Here is a 19,921-nt window from a genome sequence, read left to right on the forward strand (position 1 = left end):
GTTTCCGCCTTACTTCACGGTCCAAGACCTGCTAAAGGGAACACATAACTACACCGACAAACCACGAATCAGTTCAACAACGTTTATGTCTTCAAATCAGCCTTGTGAGGACACTGAATCAAGTAGGCGGGTCTGCTTTACTGCTTTAAAAGAGGTACAACAAAGAGAGGCGGAGATGAGAAGGAATCCAGCTAAAAGAATCATAGACGAGCAACTCGTAGACAGTCAGAGGCCAGGAGCCGATGTACAGCATAAAGATTCACACGAAATAATAAATCCAGACTGCAAGGGGAAAGACAGTGACGTAGACAGATGCATCTGGAACAAAGAGGACATCTCTCAATTACGGATGGTCCTGAGTGAGATAGAGAGAGACCGGTGGAGGCTGAGAGAGCGGCTCAGAAGTTCTGGGGAGCAACTGAACAGCGAGCGGGAGACGATGAGGCGACTGCTGGTGCTGCTGGAGGATCGCGAGGGGCAGCTGAAGCAGGCTAGAGAAGAGGCAGCACGTCACTCCCTGGCTGGGAGAGCCCTGAAGGTGGAGGTTCACAGCATAAACATTCAACTGCAGGAGCTCACCAGGCAGAGCTCGCAACAGGCTGAGGAGGTGAGGCAGCTGAGGGCTAACCTGAGAGAGGCCATGGAGCAGTATCATCAGATCAAACAGGAGCGGTCAGACTAGTCCCGGCAGCTGGAGCGAGCACAGGAGCAGAGGAGGGCGGAGGCGCGGGCCGTCGGGGTAGAGTACGAAGCAGTTGTGGCCAGCCTGCAGCGACAGGTGGAGGAGGCTGGCGCTGCGCTGAGGGAGGAGAAGGAGGACCATTGGCGTAGTCGCACAGCTCTGGAGGTCCTGCGTCGGCACCTCGGTAAACTGCAACGTGGCGAAGTACAGGAAAATCCAACATACATTGTCTTAAGACACAATCACTGAAATGAAGCTGAAAAGTAAATTAGGCTTACAGCTCTCGGTGGTTTTGCCATATAGGAATGAAAAACTGAGTCAGTGTACAGGCCAGAATCATACCTGATGTTTGGGAAGTGGGGAACAAACATGTGTTATAGAGGTTTTTGTAAAATTGACGTTTAATATACTCCATATCTCCTGGACTGTTGGAAATGAATGTCCAGTTTTAAAACACAAATCCTACATCTCACCGTTAAAGTATTAAATCACTGTCTTCTAAAGCAGCTTTCAAAATGGGCACCCACAAAAGCACACAGGTGTTAAGTGTGCAGTTATATTGGAATTTTTATTTTCTTAAAATAAAACTCATGTACATATATATTCCTCTCCCATGGCGGAAAATACAACAGAAAACAGGAAAAATAAAGAAAAAGTAACAATAATAATTAAAATAATAATAATAATAATAATAACTGAGCAAAGCATACATTTTCAGACCAACCCTGAAGACCACCCAGGCAATAACTTAGAATTTGTCATGTTATTTCTAACCACTTTCATCCACAGCAACACATCACTTATTGAAGGCTGGAACTTTTTAAAACAAATCACCACCTTCTGAGGAAATTGTACAATTGAAGAAATAAATCCACCTTTCCATCACTGACCCTGCTTTTAACTTAGTTTAAAATGTTAAGATCTGACAGATATTTGGGACATATTGTCATAAAGAAGCATGTCTTTCTAGACCATCTGGAATTTAAAGTATGCCAGATGTTCACTGTCATACTTGGATATATTTTTTGAAGGCAACAGAAGGCATTTTATGCATATTGTACTCATACCTGTTTCAAAACCTGACATTTCTGTATGAAGTTATCACATTTGTATGTACAACACCCGAGTTCTCATTCAATACATATCAGAAATAGTTGTTAAATACTGTGTCCTCACTCATTTATATCTGCTTGCTTCTGCTTCATTATACTACACGTGACTCACTGACTTTTTGAACCTCTTGTTTGAAACCTAGAGGATCAAACTGGCACATTCATACAGAGGGGTTTCACAAGTTGCATACCAGATGCGCCAACATAACAGTTCAGGTTTTCCCTTGCATATCCTGTTCAGCGATTGAAGGCCGCAACTCCTGTTGTTATAAGGTCTTACATTTGTTTGCATAAGTTAGACTACTACCCTATAACCACAGTAATATGACGACAACTTGCTTGGATAAAGAAAAAAAAAAAATACACAGCACTTAAGCAACTCAAATCCTATGAGGTATATGAGAGAAGAATTTGTGCAAAGAATACATACGTTCAGCGTAAGGGTAAACTAGCTAACTCTATACAGGTTTTTCAGTAGAATCCTGTTCTGCATTTTCATTCAAAAAGACTTTTTAGCCACCAAGAGGTGCAGACAAATGCAAACCAGACATGCGATCGAACAAGTGTTACCACAGTTTTGGCTCATTCAAGTTTGACAGTGCAGATAACATGAAAAATGGTATTCAAATGGTCTCTCCTGTCATAACTATCAGTTAATGGCTTCATCGCCCGTATATGTTCTCATTTAAGGCGCAATAAAAGGTAGCATCTACAGAGCATCAAAATCTGCATTCTGACCTCATCATTCTTACAGTATTACAGTGGGAGTAGAGAATGATCAATTAATGTTCTATGCGTACCATGTATTTCTAAATCAGTGAAGTCTACAAACCTGGAATTAGTTGCACAGCTAATAAATATATTAGATATGTGTGTGTGTGTTTTTAAAAGAGTTCCCCCAAACATTAAAAATAATGGGCTAACCAAAGAGAAGTCAGAATATGCGAAAGTATCAATAAGAAACCAGGAACAAACCATCAAGGTATTTAAATAATGCAGTCAGTCAGCATAAAAATTGAGTACAATGCCAGAAAAGAGACAGATACGTGACCTCAAAGTGAAACTGGTGTCTCAGACTCTCAGACACAAGTAAAGCATGTTAGTCCTAGATAATTTGGCAGTCTTGCTGGAAATTCTCTTCTGCATGTCATTTTTAAAACACCAAGTTTTGATTATGAAACATACAGTTACCATTTGGAGAGAATGGGCTTTGGTTTACGGTGTACTACAGTGCTGGCTTAAAAAGTGAATATTTCATTTTCTAAAGTTATGACATAACTTTGAGATACGTTTGCTTCCAGATCTTTGGAAACCTTTGCTTTCTATGTTTGTAGGCATCACAGGCCTATCCAAGATTTGAAAAAGTTCATGCTGACCAAAAAAGGCATAAATCATCTAACAAATTGTTCCTTGCTTTAATAAAGGTGAAAACCACCTTTAGAAACCCAAAGGAATTTTTTTTCCTATGCCACTACCAATAACTACCACAAATCTTACTAAGGTTAAATCAAATGGTCACAGATAGAAGTCGCACAGACAGTCAATGGTCTCAAAACAACCCATGTATACTTCTAATGTTTTCTCTTGGGGAGGAAGCTTTGCATCCTACTTGCCTTTCTAACAAGAAAAATCCCCATTGTCCCCAATCAAAGGGAAAGACACATTAACTACAACATTTCATTACCCATTTCAGCGGTCAGATGCAAAGAACCGGAGTCTCAGCGAGACCGGCCTTTCTTCGTCATTCCCTTCACTCCCCTCCCTCATTCACATGAAGCACACCTCTGCTCTGACACACACTCCATCCCCCTCTTTCTCCCGCCTCACACCTCTTCCGGCGGGGCGGGCCTCTTGAGGTCGCGTATCTGCTTCATGAGATAGTTCTTTTCGTCGCAGAACTGCTCATCCTCTGAGCGGTCGGTCTGGAAGTGGCTCAGGAAGTCCACCAGCTTTGACTGGTTTTTCAGGAGGATGTCCAGCACGGGCTGCGTCTTATTCGGGTTTGCCACAAACACCTGAGAGCACACGGGAGACAGCTTGCTACACTTTACACGTCAGCTGAGGCAACTTGGTGGCAGTTATGTTGCGGAACAGGCCAACCACCGGAAGTTTCCTCCTAATGGTGTAGGTCAAAACCGTGATGGGGAGAAATTAGTTTTAAACTCATCAGGGCAGAGACGTGAAAAACAGCAGAACAAAGGGGACAAACTATGCCTCAAGTCAGAATACCTGACATTCAGTCCTGCGCAAGCTTGCGTGCATTACCTTAAAAACGTGGAAGGCTTCAAACTGGATGTTACGGCTGTTGTCCCTCAACAGGTTCATCATCAGCTTTAGGTTTTCAGCTCGACTGATGTACTTGGTCATGACGGTGAAGTTGTGTCGGTCCAGCAGGAGTTCCCCCAACAGCTACAAGTGAGATTATGGCAGTATTAAATCATCACAGTATTACGTCACATGTCCTTCAGATAGGAATGGACTGGCCATTTTACCCCGTGTTCCAAAATAAACTGAGTCAGCACAGCCAACGACGTTTAGGTGCTGTCTCTCGCTGTTGGAACTGGCCTATCAGGGAGAGGTCATCGCTACAGCAAGAACCATCTTCATGAATATAGCCACACGATCTAATCAAATTCCTGTAACACGTGTGTCTGCATTATGTGTTTTAAACATTTTTAAACTGCTGTAAAGCTAAGGGACAGGGCAGAAGCAAGACATTCCTTTACAAGGTGGGTGTGGCAGTTACAAAACAAGGAAAAACACATGAGCCAAGGCTGCACTACAACTCCGTTACCTGTGAACATCTGCCCTGACACATCGCAATCAACATGTGACAACCTGTGTTAAAAGCAAAGCTCCTCACCTTCAGGGACTGACGTTTGGTGACGTAATTATCAGAATGCAGCAGCTTTTCATACTCTGTAAACACCTGAAAAATTAATGAAAGACCACTTTTACCAGACATATACTGCTTCTTCCCAGGAACTTTAACAAAATTGATCCACCACCTTTAAATAGCACTTTCTACTAATATTATTGTAAGAAGTACTCTGGCGCTCAACACTTACTCTGTCATAATTTGTCTCTAAGAAATCCGCACACATGATCTTGTGTCTTGTTAGAAGATCCTGCAAATAAAAATGATGTAGTAAATGTGTCTACTCAAATCAAATCCAACTGAAAGTAAGTTTTAGAAACAACACTTTTATAAGTTTCAAGTAAAGTAACAAGTAATATGATAATCATAGGTTTGCTTAAGACGTCAAAATTACATACAGGATATAGTGTCTTAAAAAGGTAAACTCAAATAGCTTGGCTCACCTTAAATGAAGCAAAGGCATCTGAGGCAATGTCAAAGGTAGACAGTTCCACATAACGGAAAAAGCAGTAGAAGTCCTCAGAGAACAAGACGGTTCGGGCCAAGGGTTCATGACGGAGGCACTCTCTCAGCATCATGCCACAGTTCAGAGCCACATCTGCAGTCTCATAACTGCAGTTAACAGAGGAAACACCAAGGTCAACACTCGACAACACCCCTTTTAAATTTCTTCCCCAGATAAAAACATACAACTCCCACCCAGCATCTAGATCCCTAGATCATTGTAGATCATACAATAGCAGCAGAGCTGGGATGGGGAGGGTCAACATGGCTCCTCCATAAAACACAGCCAATAACATAGCTAAATCCTTCTGTCCCTGACCATTCAGAGTAATGATAACCAATAGCGGGCATCTCTTAGGTCGCGGATGTTAGTACTATAACATACAGTTTAGCCATCCTTTCCAACCAGTGATGCACAGTGAAACCACAGGTGATTGTACACTCATGGACTTCCAGCCACAAATGACACTTGCTACACTGGGAATTGAACTCTGATACCAACCACAGGACAAACCTACTTAGCCAAGAGCCAAATTATACATGTTTCGGTGTAACAGATTCATGGAAAACTTGCACAACCAAGCAATGATGCAGTGATGTTCAATTTGTTCATGCACATTTGCCCTAAAAAACATTGCTTGCAGCTCTGATAACAGGACAGGCAATGAAGACAATTATAGCTCTAAAATACCCACCCATAATGCATCAGCAACGTCAGCTACAACTGACAGGCTAATCAATGCTTTTTAGAAAATGCTGATGCATGGCTGGTCCCCAGGGCCTGGAAAACGTACCCTTTTAGCAGCATGAAGAGGATCTGGGAGTGGGAGGAAATGTACTCAACAGTGGGAGTGCGGGTGCCAATCTGACGACGAACTATGTTGCTGAACAACTGCACCACATCCTTCTTTCCCTTTAAGGATCAAAATCAGACACATTCAGCACATGAGTAGCAAGCGAGTTTAAACTTTAATCACAAGCAATGCAGAACAATATCTTGAAAGCCACACAGAGATGGTCTACTCAAAACTGTATTTAAGGCAGCAACATACATTTCACAGGATTGGCAAACTTTGTTAGCAAACCTGAATAGACAAAAATAAATCAATAAAGCTCAGGTTTTGACCAATATCTTAGCCAATCACATTGCATACTACTCTCCTGGACATCATCAAATCTACTGTGCAAACACCAAATCTAAATGCAAACACATGACTTCAATATGAATGACATTCACCTCAAAGTCAATCCTTTGCAGGTTGGCTATGAGAGTAATGAGGAGGTTGGTATTGTACAGCTCCTGGGCCAGCTGGGCCACTGCTTCCGTTTGAGGTTCTTTGTCGCCGGTGCCACACAGGACTTCTTTCAGCGATGCTAGATTCTTTGACACCTCCTCTGCAACCTGTTAGAAAAATCAGTCCAATTTTTCCCCTCTCCGCTGCCATGCTCCAAGTTCAAATTTAAAAGAGGAAAAACTGAATTCACCCAATACTGCTCTTGCTCTAAAACACAGTAACGACAATGCACTCAGCTGCCGGATGTCAAATGCAACACGGCCGTTTTATTCCAAATAAAAGGTCCTGTGAGGTGTCAAATTTCACTGCTGACCTTTTCACATTTCTTGTTGTCAGATGCCTCCAGTTTCTCCAAGCATGCCACATTCTCCTTGAGGTTCTTTACAATCTCTGCTGGGTTCTTCTGAGACTTCCCAAAGGGGAATGGCATGGTGTTTAGATGGTGTGGCTGGTTTTATATGAAGTGAGAAACCTTCCACCTTCCAAAGATAAAGGAACAAAACCCCAATCTTACACAGGTATAAATACCAAATAACTAGTCTATTCAGGCCAATAATAAAATAAACAGTGGGGTCATGGGTGTCAAACGTCTTTTTCCCCCCACTCATGAAGTAAAGTCAGTTTTCACCTTTCAAATCCCACTAAAATACACATAGGAAGGAACTCTCAGATCTGACATCAGCATTCTTAACCTGCAATTCATACGGGAAATGCAGGACAATACTTCATTTACTGAGCAAACTATAGCCCAACTCTTAAACCAAACTATAGCCCAACTCTTAAACCATACCAAATGTACCCAGTTTGAAGAGAGTATAAACCGCACTCAAAAATATGCAACACTATTTGATCCTTCACCCACTATTAAGTTGCGGTCCTATTATTTATTATCTCAGAAATTGTAACTTCACTACATAATAGGGCTAGATACCAAGCTCAGTTTCAAAATGGCATTAACCAAATCTCACAAGTAATATAGAACAATGGTACATACAAAACACTGTGTCCATATTCAATTAATTGGTAAATGCACAAAGAAGTTAGGCATTTGTTGACATTCATTATTGATGACTACTTTTTCAAAAACTAAACACTGAAATCTACCAAGGCACATCAACATGTAGGAGCTTGCCTTGGGCAAAGTATACTCAACCAGTGTGACAATTTTTTAAAATTTATTTTGGCACTATGATCTAAATTACTTCAAAATTCTTCCAAATTTTTGCAGTTTAAAAAAAACAAACAAACAAACAAACAAAAAACAAAACAAAACACAGAATGTCCATACAATCACTTACTTAAACTCCAACAATGCGGATGCCGAGCAAATTCAAATAGGACTGAACATAATGAATGTTCATATGGTTCCTTATTGTTTGTTTTAATGAAAGGCAAACAAGAATGCCAGAATATATAAACACTATCATGTAAGGTTACTGTTCAGGATTAATTCTTAGACATACAGTCCTTTCAAAATCTAGTTTGTTTTTACATGCCATATACTATGTTAAGAGTCTAAGTAAATCTAACAAATGTCTTATTCTCTTGCAAGTGCTTGAATTTACCATCCTGCATGGGTCTTTATTTGGATTGCATGGTGCCAAGCATTATCTCACCAGGCTATTTTTCTAGTATGGGACTAACAGCATCAAAACAACTGTAATTCTGTGTCGTCTATTAATGACACACTGATTCAGCCTACTGGGGGACAGCCTGAAACTGAGCTACAGTATTTATGCTAATTTACAGACTACTTGCCAAGACATGTTAAGCATGAAATGGGGATGAACTAAAATGTTTGGCCTTTATTCTGTCATTATTCAGCTTTCCTATTCCTTTAATTTAAAAAAGTTAAACAAACAGTCTTAAAAGTATGGCATAGATAACCAGAAACATCCCACGTGCATACTTAAGTAGCTATTAGAAGTAAAGAACATATACGCAGTATGAATGTTTTGACTCTGAATTGAACGTGATCTTTTAAATTCCTACTTTTCACATGGCATCTTTTGTGAGCTTGGCAGGTTAATATGTGACAACTTTGACTACGAATACAATAAACTACAAACTCAAGCAAGTCTGAGCAGTAATAATCAAGCAAGCAAGCACGACTTGCCTCTCCACCTGAACTAGACAGCTGTTAAAGAAGGAAACTGATGTCTGATCAAGATATCTGCCACCACCCAGTTAGACTGAAAAAGCCAGCAGACACCGATCAACATTTCTCAAAAAGCTACCTAGTTAGCTACTGATTTTTATAGACGTCACACACTTCGAAATGTCAATTAGCTATGTGTTCAACTAATTTAAAGTGGTAAGAGCCAGCAATTCATGGAAATACAGCTAGTTTGCTAGCTAGGATAGCAAACCAAGGCAAGTCGATTTCCTGTCTAGATTCAGCAGTATGATTACCAATGTAATCTAGTTAGCGAGTCATAAATAAGAATATAGAAAGCGGGCTGAGGTAGGTAAACCAGTAATCCGATATTTAGACATGTTAGTAGCTATTTAACCTATATGCTGAGCAACAGGCTACGATCTCTGATTACTTAGGTTACGTTTAGATGGTTTCCTCTCTTCCAGTGAGAGCAACCAGCACCGCACAGCACGCACGGAACTTTCTCCCAAGTGACAGCTTTGCTATAGCAAGTCCACTGCTGGATTTCTAAATACTGATGCAACTAGACGGGCAAACTAAACAGCAACGCAGATGTAATGTTAATGTAGCCATCGGTCCCAAAACCCTGAAAATGACACCACTAGCCAGGCAACTTTGAACTGAAAAGCGGGTTTAGGAGGAATCGTAGAAAATGGCAGACACGACGAGACACCTAGACAAGTCAGGGGTTTACTAGTTTACTTTGTCTACTAGGACTGGCTGTTAATATGATCTAGTTGAGGTTAGGTAGCTGGTTTGGATATCGAGATGAAATAAGATGGGAGTTGGATACTCACCGCATTCACCAATTTAAACGTCGACGCTGGAAAACCACTCAGACCAAGTTAGCTAACCTAGCTAGATCAATCGAATAAACTAGTTATAAGTACCACCACACGCTAAAACATTATTCAGACTGTGGCGTACATGTTATTCGCCCTTAAATATGTTTTTTAAAACTGCAGTTAGCTGGTTTTCCTTGCTCCTTATAACACCCATTCACTGACGAAGACCAGCTATATGCTAAGCTAACCTAGTTATGTCAGGGAAGTTGGCGAGTGTTTTTAGGGAACCGCCCTCCTTTCACGACCGACATGAGCTCTAGCCAATAGAAACCGCCGTCCTTTCACGACCGACATCAGCTCTGGCCAATAGAAACCGCCCTCCTTTCACGGCCGACATCACCAATAGTAGCGTCTACTGGAAGCAAACGCCCTCTTCGATTTATGTTCGTGGTTTATAATTATTCTAATTCAAGCAGATTTATTGAAAAATCTGGCAGACAGTCTACATCATTGGCAATAACAAAATGTGACCCTTTCTTCTGACTTCAGATATAGCCCATATATCCCACTAACACTTTATGTTAATGCTGTTATTGACGCTGAACTTCTTGTGAAAACGTGTTCTGTATGTTGTGATTTCTAAATGAGGTATTTCAGTTAATCATATATTACCCTAATATACTGTCATAAGAAAGGACATTCATTTTGTTAACATTCCAATATATTATAAATATAATAAAAATATAAATATTTTTTTTTAATACAGTGCATTGTGTAGAGACAAGTAGACATAAACCAATTTTGGATTTGTACTATGGATTCTTCTGACTTTGTTATTAGTTGCACCTCAGTCACTCGTTGACTGAGGCATGAACCAGCTCCTATCCCCAGAAAAAAAAAAGATACTCACCAGGATACAAGACCATATAAGGCATCTGCAAAAGGAAGGAATACTTAGATTATGATTCTTGTTGCAGGCAATGAAATAAAATAAATCAGCTATTTTAAATAACTGCATCTTATCCCAAAAAGGTATGCCAATGGAATTAAAAATATGTTTGGATAGCTTTAACATCTGTTAAGTGATTCTACAGTTCAAAGCTTACAAATAACTAAGACCATTAATTAAATTATGTAAAAAATCTTCCTGGGATATTCCTGGGATAGGAGACACTTAATACCTGTTCTTTGGCTGACTTCATGAAATGGTAAAGAGAACATGTCTTCCAGGCACATTGAAGCTTTCTGCTGGTGGGTTGTTCAGGCTAACTTCCTCCCTTAAATTAAGGTGCTAATAGCTCAGTTTGTGGGTAATATTCAACTCGCTAAATGTGAGTGAGTGAGGCAGCGCCACAGTGTGCCTTGCATCTATTTGAATACCATAACATTTGAACACTAGTCAGCAACCGTAAAAATTATACTGAGATACCAACACAAAGATTAAATCTTGGCATAATCAAACCATGTTAGTGGCACCACATTGGTTTATAAATGTTCTGTTAAATTTCAGTGCAAACTAATGGTTTTAGCCAGGGACCAAAGACAGTTTCTATATCCTTCTGTTCAGTTAATGGTTTCTTTTTTCGGTGTCATATAAAATCAAATACATTATATATATATATATATATATATATATATATATATATATATATATATATATATATATATATATATATATATATGTGTGTGTGTGTGTGTGTGTGTTGTGTGTGTGTGTGTGTGTGTGTGTGTGTGTGTGTGTGTGTGTATATATATATATATATATATATACATGTATACAATACATATCAGAACAAAATATGAAATTGTAAATTGTTTCACATTTATAGAATTTGGGTCACACTTTATTTTAATTCTGGACACTGGTTTACTATAGATACAAGACATTCTTACAGCAAAAATGGAAATGTTCTTAAATGTTCTTATCATCATTTTTGTTAGTAAAATCCAAAATTAGTATTATTTTCACGTTACTACTGAGTAGTAGTATTTTTTAGATTGCTTATTGAAATAACGTACCGAAGTAGAAAACAAATCCATTTTTACATAAAGGTCTGACCTTTATTCCACATAATTGCAAAGTTTACAGTGAAATTCTAAATGACCCTATATAGTAATAGCAAGGAATGCACTCTACTATAATTATGTCATACAGAATTAACATTTATCATGACTTGGTGACTACCGGGTGAGTGGGGATTTGAATCTGATTTGAAAAATGTATGTTAAGACTATTTATAACATAAAAACAAAAACAAAGGCTATATAATTAAAAAAAACAGAATACATATGTAAGAGTGAAACTGTTCAAAAATACAATTTCCAGCTTGCATGCACAACACAAATCACCTCTGCATTTTCTTTATTTACAACACACACACAGAGAGAGAGAGAGAGAGAGAGAGAGAGAGAGAGAGAGAGAGAGAGAGAGAGAGAGAGAGAGAGAGAGAGAGAGAGAGAGAGATCTATCTACATGCCTAGAACTTTAAAACTCTCATGGACTTTTCTACTTCTACTTTTTCAGATATGAACTGGCTACTCCTACTACCACTAATTCAGAAGCACTTTGCTTTCACAGCTGATGAAGGACCTCTGACCCAAAGGAAACCACAATTTTTAATATCTCTCTCTCTCTCTCTCTCTCTCTCTCTCTCTCTATATATATATATATATATATATATATATATATATATATATATATATATATATATATATATGCAAACTGCAAAGTTCTTATAGAAATATATATTGCTCAGAGCATTATTTTATTTTATATTTTCTTGGGAAGAAATCTTAGGAAAGACTTAAAAAATCTTAATAAATTCCTTTTTAAAATACATTTTAGAATGAGTTAGAATGAGTTCTAAAATGTGAACATTCTGTAAGAAGAACAGTGTATTCGCAGAAGTCAGAACAACATACAAGACCATCTTATTCTTTTGAGACAGGTCGGTAGGGCATACACCTAGTTTGGGGTTTTGGGACCGCTTTCTGCTGATGCAAAAGCCGTGAGCTCAGTCCTGCTCCAGACCTCTAAAAGCCAGTGATCTTCAGTCTAAGTCAACGCACCGATGCCTGTACTGGAATACAGCGAGAAATGTGGTACATTGTCAAACTCCCAGACAGTAAACAAGCGCCTTGTCAAGATTTGTATACTTTATTGTACATTGCTTTTTTACAATCCTGACACTTAAGAATTTCAAACAGCAATCTTGCCACGCACATACCAGACACTTCTATTCCCTGTTCTCTTGCTTTGTACAAACCGAAGAACGGCAACGGGAGGCCAGGATTTACACATTTTTATTACGCATTTTCTGGGCCTTTTGCGAGACGATCAAAGACGATTTACAGCCTAACGGAGACTCTTGTAGTCCGACTCAGGCGAAGGGGCGCGTACATGAGAGTGCGCCGAGCTAGAGAGGCGTGGCGTGCCCGTCAATATCCTGGCCTGTGCAACGGAACCTGGACGCCCCGCGGTGTCCACAAACGACCTGCAGCCGATCGTTTCTCTGTAGAAGGAAGAGCACACACGCTTTCGCTCTCCTGATTCCGCAAAGTATCGTTGTACACACCGGTGGTAAGTGTTTATAATCTGACATTTTGTGTATCATAGAGATTGCGAGATGGAGTCAATACAGTTCATTCCCTGCGTGTTTGGACTGATGTAGTGTATCGGGTATGGCGGTCTCAGCATGCGAAGCGGGTAAATTCATGATGCACTATACTATGTAAACAATGTAAAATGCAATGGTATTTTGGTTTTGTTTCGTAGTATGTACTAAACGTTAGTTGAGCCCAATGTTTTGAAGTACAGTTTCAAGTCCTGTATCAACCCGGGCCTTACTACAGTGCTCATGAAAAGATGTGCTCATAATATTTCCATGATTTGGGGACATCTTTTTGAAACTGGCATCGAAGTGACCAGACTATAACATTCAAAAAGTGAAAGTATTTTGTTTTGCATTTTCATGCCAGTTTCGGGCTTCGGGGCCTACGATCCTACGTCTTTATCTAACCCTATATACAACAAGAGAAGCTTTGCCTTGTACTACACTTTCCATTGATACTTTCTGGTCTTCTTGGCTGTGTGTTACTTAACTAGCTGACTACACGGTGCTCAATGTGTTGCTATCTAGCTAGCCTAGCCTAGCCTAGCTAGCCTGTTACTGCCACTACCACTTTGTGAGCTAGCCTAGCTATCACGGCACCAGGCCTGCTACTGCCAATGCCACCCCGAGAAATCCATTATGAAACGCTATGGTGGTTTTAATCTGTAACAGCAAGCATATGATCCATAACTATAGAGAATAAAGGTTTTCTTTTTATGGTTACTTGAACTCGGTTAGCAGAATTTTACTGCTAGCTGGCTAGGTAATGTCTTTTGGCATTGAGTTTCAAAAGTGAGCTAGTGTGAGCTACGCCACTCTTTCCACTTGATGTTTTTCCATTTGCTTTTTTATCTTGACTTATTTGCAGTGTATTGGAGGAGCCTGCGCATTTTTATCATTTTCACCCCGTGTAGGGAACTTCTGTTACTTTGGCGCGTTTTGAGGAGTTGATAATGACTTAAAATTAAGGATAACCTAAGTCAAAATATTTTACATATAGAATCTATATCTTAAAACGCAGTATTTAATTAACTAATATAACTACGTGCATGTTTACAATTATTTATATAGGCCTATATATTGGATCTGTGCTTTACCCCAAGGTAACTTAAACACCTTCGTTTAAAGTCAAATCTGTTCCCGTTTCATTGATTGATTATGATGGGGTGTTTTTTGTTTTTAAGATTTAAGTTTGTTTTAAATAGACATCCTCTGTTATGATTTAATACTTGAGGTCCTTCACTTGTAATACTAAACACGAACAGGCCTGTGCTACTCTGGTATAGGTGTTGAGTATCTTATTTAAAATTGTCCCTTTTGGATTTCTATAAACCTTTTATATGCATTTATTATGGGAGTATCCTGTTTACCATAGTACACAGTCAATACTAATGTACTTTTAGTAATTTACAGAAGTACTATGTATCAATACACTGTAAAGTGTTTAATTATGGTGCAACAAATCAAAAACGTGACTTGTATGGCTTGGTTTCCACATTACAAATTGCTCTTTTGCTGGTACTACACACGCTACGACCACAGTCGTGCAAACACCTCCGTAAATAAGATACTAAGATAATAATAACCCTTGCCCACCCTTCTGTATGGTGCTGTCACTGGCAGCATCAGTCTCTCTTGTAGTTGGAGGTGTCCAGTAGAGTGGAAGAAGCCATGTCAGGGCAACGGAAAGGTGCAGTGGGGCGTCTGAGAAAGTGTGCCTTCTGTAGAACTAACCGAGAGAAGGAGTGTGGCCAGCTTCTAGTATCAGACAACCAGAGGGTGGCAGCCCACCACAAATGTATGGTGAGTGAACCGTATGCCAGCAGATGTGTTCAATGGACAGAAGAAAAAAAAAAAAAGCCCACTTTCAGAAATGGTTGTAACAGAACTTGTACTTGATTTATAGTTGTGTTTGTCAGGCTGGTTGACCAGTCTTAGTCAATAAACTGAAATTATCTTGCAGTGTGACAGTTATTTACTCATGTAATTTTCAGATTTTAAAAATATTAATTAATGAATTTACTCTACAGCTTTTCTCATCTGCCCTGGTGACCTCTCATTCAGACAGTGAAAACATTGGGGGATTTTCTGTTGAGGATGTGAAGAAGGAGATCAAAAGAGGAAACAAATTGGCAAGTATCGAGCCACTGTCTCTGTAAATCACTCTCAGTATCTGGCAGGATCGGGCTGAGACTTGCGCATTACTGTGATGATGCGCAGAGCTCATGTTGATCTGCCCTTCCCTGTGCGTGCTCGTCCCCCGTACAGATGTGCTCTTCTTGCCACCGGCCCGGGGCTACCATAGGCTGCGATGTAAAGACGTGTCGGCGGACGTACCACTACTACTGTGCCCTATGGGACAAGGCACAGACCAAGGAGAACCCCTCCCAGGGAATTTACCTGTAAACACAATGATGGTTCCCATTGTACATTTCCTTGTGTTTTTCACAATTGTTGATTCTGATGCGTAGCACGGGCCGTTGTGGTTATTGGAATTTTTAGAAATTTCTCTGTGTTCTTTTGTAGAGTTTACTGTCGTAAGCATCGCGACGCCTCCCAAGAAGCCAGCGATGGTGATATGTTCCTGCTGGTTTAATTTTAGTTAGTTATAGATTGGTTTTACTTGTGCTAAATGTTTTAACTGTACGCGCACTCTGTTAGAGGAGCAAGGAGTCGCAGCCAACGATTCCGATTCCTCCCCGCCAAGGAACAGAGGAAGGGGGAGGTTTGAGAAGAGCCGAATCCGAGCCGTGTCTCGTGGCCAATCGGACGACGCCCGCTCGACCTCGTCGCAAGGGCTGGATGAAATGGAAAGCTCCTCAAATGTAAAACATGCATATGTATTTGTGCTTATTCTCTTTTCTAGTTATTGTCTAATTATGAGAACATCTTTCATCATCTTTTTTGTGTTGCATGTGCTAGAAGCAGATAGCTTAGTCGTAGACGTTCTGTTTGGTGTGTTTACCGTAGCGGGACCGGTCCCCTCTGAGGGGCAGCCTGAGTGAGTCAGGGCTTCGTTGTGGTTTCTGCCATGCTGGCGATGAAGAGAATCAGACACGTGGTGTGCTGCATTCTGACAATGCGAAAAAGGTCGCCGCCCACTACAAATGCATGGTGAGTCACTCCATACTTGGCAAACACATTTCAGCAAATGCAGTGAATTGCTAGTGACCTTTAGGTCTCATATCGGACCACACAGATTTTTGCAAATTTAATAGAAATGCTGACATTAAATCTTTTAAACCCTACCGAAGAAATGAACCACTATAATTATGAACTTGTGACTTACTATATTTAAAGTTCAGGGACGTTGGTCTGTATGTACATTTTTATCTTAGATTAGTAAATGTACCCAAAAGCCTTTTGACGTTTCTGAACGTTCTTAATTTCTTACACTTTACCTCTTTTCTGACAGCTTTTCTCTTCGGGAACTGTCCAGCTCACTACAACCTCACGTGCAGAATTTGGGAACTTTGACATTAAAACAGTCATTCAGGAAATAAAGAGAGGAAAAAGAATGGTGAGTTATTTCACGAACCGATTAAAGTTGGAACACCTTTGCTGACTTGGTGTCAAAGCCTTTATAACTTAATCAGATATGTACTTTAAACATATTAATGCAAGTCGGTTTACAGTTATGTAGCATGTAGGAAGCTTTCAATAAACAGCTGTATAATAAACTGCATCTGTTGCATGTAGGCATAGTGGATTTAGGGTTATTAACCTGTAATGTGTTTAAATGTTGTTCACACAGGGTTTAAACCAGTTTAATTTGTGTTGCTAATATTGAGGATTTATTTCAGAAATGCACCCTGTGTGGCCAGCTTGGAGCCACCATTGGCTGTGAGATAAAAGCCTGCGTGAAAACCTACCATTATCACTGTGGCCTGCAGGACAAGGCCAAATACATAGAGAACATGGCCCGAGGCATATACAAGTAAGCTGTTGATCGTGCCTTTTTCTTTTAGGAAAGCACGACATGGTGTGCGCCAGTGATCAAAGCCTCAATTTAACACTAGGTGGCATCAAAACATTTGATTTCACTTCATAGTTATGACTAAGACATGTGTCCTTAACATGGGACGTTGCAGTTATTGGACTTTTGCTGTGGAGTATTGTTTTCACAAATCAAGTTTAGCCTTAGTCTTGAAGATATTTACACAATTCTTCCTGGTCTGTTCACGTGACAACTGTCACGTACACATTCTGCTTTTTAGCTCCTGACGCTGCCAGACACATAATGTGATGTTAGAGCCTCTGTCACTGGTACATCTACTGTGACTCTTTTTTCCCCCTTTAACAGACTGTACTGTAAGAATCACAGTGGAAATGAGGAACGGGATGAAGAGGATGAGGAAAGGGAGAGTCGGAGTCGCGAGAGGGCTGCCAGCAACCATGAGGGAACGTCTTCTCCATCCCAAGTCAATGGCAACTAGGTGAGATGATGATGACGTTGCCAAACAGTTTACATTGTGCAGGGTCACTTCCTTTTTTACCTGTGGAAGCTTTAGATTCTAGGTCACATGACAGGAAATGGTATCTTGAAACTTAGAATGGTGACAGCTGGTATTACACCACATTAAGAAGAATATATACTGCCTGGCCAAAAAAAAAAAGGTCACACACTCTAATATTTCGTTGGACCGCCTTTAGGTTTGATTACGGCACACGTTCGCTGTGGCATCGTTTCCACAAGCTTCTGCAATGTCAACATTTATTTTCTGTGCAGAGTTGCATTAATTTTTCCCCCGAGATCTTGTATTGATGATGGGAGATTTGGACCACTGCGCAAAGTCTTCTCCAGCACATCCCAAAGATTCTCAATGGGGTTCAGGTCTGGACTCTGGCAGCCAATCCATCTGTAAAAATGATGTCTCATGCTCCCTGAAACACTCTTTCACAATTTAAGCCCAATGAATCCTGGCATTGTCATCTTGGAATATGCCTGTGCTATCAGGGAAGAAAAAATCCATTGATGGAATAACCTGGTCATTCAGTATATTCAGGTAGTCAGCTGACCTCATTCTGTGGCCACATAACGTTGCTGAACCTAGACCTGACCAACTGCAGCAACCCCAGATCAAAGCAGTACCCCCACAGGCTCGTATGGTAGGCACTAGGCATGATGTGTGCATCACTTCAGCCACTCTTCTTACCCTGATGCACCCATCACTCTGGAACAGGGTAAATCTGGACTCATCAGACATGACCTTCTTCCATTGCTTCAGAGTCCAATCTTTATGCTTCCTAGCAAATTGAAGCCATTTTTGCCGGTTAGCTTCACTAACAAGTGGTTTTCTTAAGGCTGTGCAGCTGTTTAGTCCCAATCCCTTGAGTTCCCGTTGCATTGTGCATGTGGAAATGCTCTTACTTTCACTATTAAACATACCCCTGAGTTTTACTGTTGTTTTTCTATGTTTTTTTTCACCACACGTTTAAGCAATCGCTGCTTACGATCATTCAAGATTTTTTTCTGACAACATTCCTTCCTCAAAGATGTTTCCCCACTGTCCTTCCACTTTTTAATAATGTGTTGGACAGTTCTTAACCTGAATTTAGTAGTTTCAGCAATCTCCTTAGATGTTTTCTCTGCTTGATGCATGCCAATAATTTGACCCTTCTGAAACAGATTAGCATCTTTTTCACGATCACAGGATGTGTCTTTTTCAACATGGTTGTTTAACAAATGAGAAGCTACTCACTGCATCAGTTAGGGTTAAATAACTTGTCGCCATCTGAAACAATCACCCATGCAGTAATTATCCAATGGGAGGCTCTTACCTATTTGCTTAGTTAAATCCAAGTGGTGACTTTTTTTTTTTTTTTTTTTTTTTGGCCAGGCAGTGTACAATAATTGATATTACTGATGATGATGATGATGATGATTTTTGTCTTTTACAGATGGTGAAAGAAGATGAGCAGGAGAAAAGAACAAGATATTTTTGTATTGTGCTCATTTAGAACTTAGGGGCCAGCTCACAATATCGACACTTGCGATTTTCTCCTCATTGCCAGAAAATCCATAACCATGGACAACCGGCCATACATTTCTATGCCTTTTTCTCAATATTTCGTGAACATTAAGAATGAAACTGGAGAGTCCAGCGAGTACCAAAATCCCACTGAACTGTAAGATGGGTTTGAGAACAGATTGAGCCAAGTCCTAAATCTAAAACAAACAAATAACAAAATCCCTTTTGGATGGAGAATCCCCATTAACAGTGTAATTTGGTCCAGGACTGGACTGAATCTGTGTCTGAAAAACTGTCAGTACATTTTTAAGATGTGAGCCATTGTACCTCTGAACCACTGGACCAATGGATGTTTTCTCTGTCCAGTTTCTTTCTTCACAAACTGCTTTCACCAGACCCATTTTTTGAGACTTCTGCCTGATTGTTTCTACTGTCTCTTCCAAATCAAGAAGTTTAATAAGCCTGTTGCTGTAATTCTCTGTCAGAGAATTGACATTTATCTTTACCTCTTACTTTGTCTTGTATCATGTATTATATTTTACTACTGTATTATAATCATGAGTAATGTTGAATATCTGTGGCTTCCTTTATAGGCTTTAGTCAGGATTAAAGATCAGTGACTAGCATGCACTTTTTCTTTATGCCATCTCATGTCGTCATTCCTTCGTGGACTATGAAACGTAGGAAGTGTGGGTTGCGGTATGTTGGATCATTTTAAATGAAGAAAGACTTGTTTCTGTTTTCTACTAAGACTTGTGCAATGCAAATGTACCAGTGAGGGAGCATATTGAAACAGTCTCAATCAGTAGTACACTGCTATCAACTGTATTGGATTCATATTGTTAACCGTAAAGTTGAGATACTGTACTTGGCATTGGTACACAAACAGAGGGATCAGCTCTTTGGTCTAGTACTCAAACAATA

General features: G+C 40.0%; 2 protein-coding genes across 4 annotated transcripts; one reads left to right on the top strand and one right to left on the bottom strand.

Annotated features, from left to right (window-relative positions):
* Positions 1–68: 68 nt before the first annotated feature.
* Positions 69–9,671, bottom strand: cab39l1 (calcium binding protein 39, like 1). 3 transcript variants are annotated; one of them, XM_035532361.1, is made up of 10 exons: positions 9,427–9,671; positions 6,785–6,950; positions 6,414–6,578; positions 5,971–6,089; positions 5,116–5,284; positions 4,863–4,922; positions 4,658–4,723; positions 4,060–4,203; positions 629–871; positions 69–532 (listed from the first exon to the last, which is right to left on the bottom strand). In XM_035532361.1, the coding sequence occupies exons 2-9, from the start codon at positions 6,899–6,901 to the stop codon at positions 674–676; spliced, it is 1,038 nt and encodes a 345-aa protein (XP_035388254.1). In that variant the 5' UTR covers positions 6,902–6,950; positions 9,427–9,671; the 3' UTR covers positions 69–532; positions 629–673. The 3 variants fall into 3 exon arrangements, with proteins under 3 accessions (XP_035388254.1, XP_035388253.1, XP_026868837.1); XM_035532360.1 differs by having other exon boundaries at positions 69–871; XM_027013036.2 differs by lacking the exons at positions 69–532; positions 629–871 and adding an exon at positions 1,232–3,809.
* Positions 9,672–12,886: 3,215 nt separating this feature from the next.
* On the top strand, positions 12,887–19,638 carry phf6 (PHD finger protein 6). The gene is made up of 11 exons (XM_027013052.2): positions 12,887–12,994; positions 14,649–14,828; positions 15,056–15,157; positions 15,294–15,427; positions 15,552–15,598; positions 15,687–15,850; positions 15,996–16,139; positions 16,441–16,545; positions 16,829–16,962; positions 17,329–17,461; positions 18,927–19,638. The coding sequence occupies exons 2-10, from the start codon at positions 14,697–14,699 to the stop codon at positions 17,459–17,461; spliced, it is 1,095 nt and encodes a 364-aa protein (XP_026868853.1). The 5' UTR covers positions 12,887–12,994; positions 14,649–14,696; the 3' UTR covers positions 18,927–19,638.
* Positions 19,639–19,921: the final 283 nt, after the last annotated feature.

This window comes from Electrophorus electricus, chromosome 12 (assembly GCF_013358815.1).
Source record: "Electrophorus electricus isolate fEleEle1 chromosome 12, fEleEle1.pri, whole genome shotgun sequence".
In the NCBI taxonomy this organism is placed as follows: domain Eukaryota; kingdom Metazoa; phylum Chordata; class Actinopteri; order Gymnotiformes; family Gymnotidae; genus Electrophorus; species Electrophorus electricus.

Coding starts and splice junctions, on each gene's coding strand:
- cab39l1 (XM_035532361.1), bottom strand. CDS start 6,901: ATGCCATTCCCCTTTGGGAAGTCTCAGAAGAACCCAGCAGAGATTGTA. Junction 6,579..6,784: donor ACAACAAGAAATGTGAAAAG/GTCAGCAGTGAA, acceptor TTTTTCTAACAG/GTTGCAGAGGAGGTGTCAAA. Junction 4,724..4,862: donor TAGAGACAAATTATGACAGA/GTAAGTGTTGAG, acceptor TTAATTTTTCAG/GTGTTTACAGAGTATGAAAA.
- phf6 (XM_027013052.2), top strand. CDS start 14,697: ATGTCAGGGCAACGGAAAGGTGCAGTGGGGCGTCTGAGAAAGTGTGCC. Junction 15,158..15,293: donor TCAAAAGAGGAAACAAATTG/GCAAGTATCGAG, acceptor TCCCCCGTACAG/ATGTGCTCTTCTTGCCACCG. Junction 15,428..15,551: donor CCCTCCCAGGGAATTTACCT/GTAAACACAATG, acceptor GTTCTTTTGTAG/AGTTTACTGTCGTAAGCATC.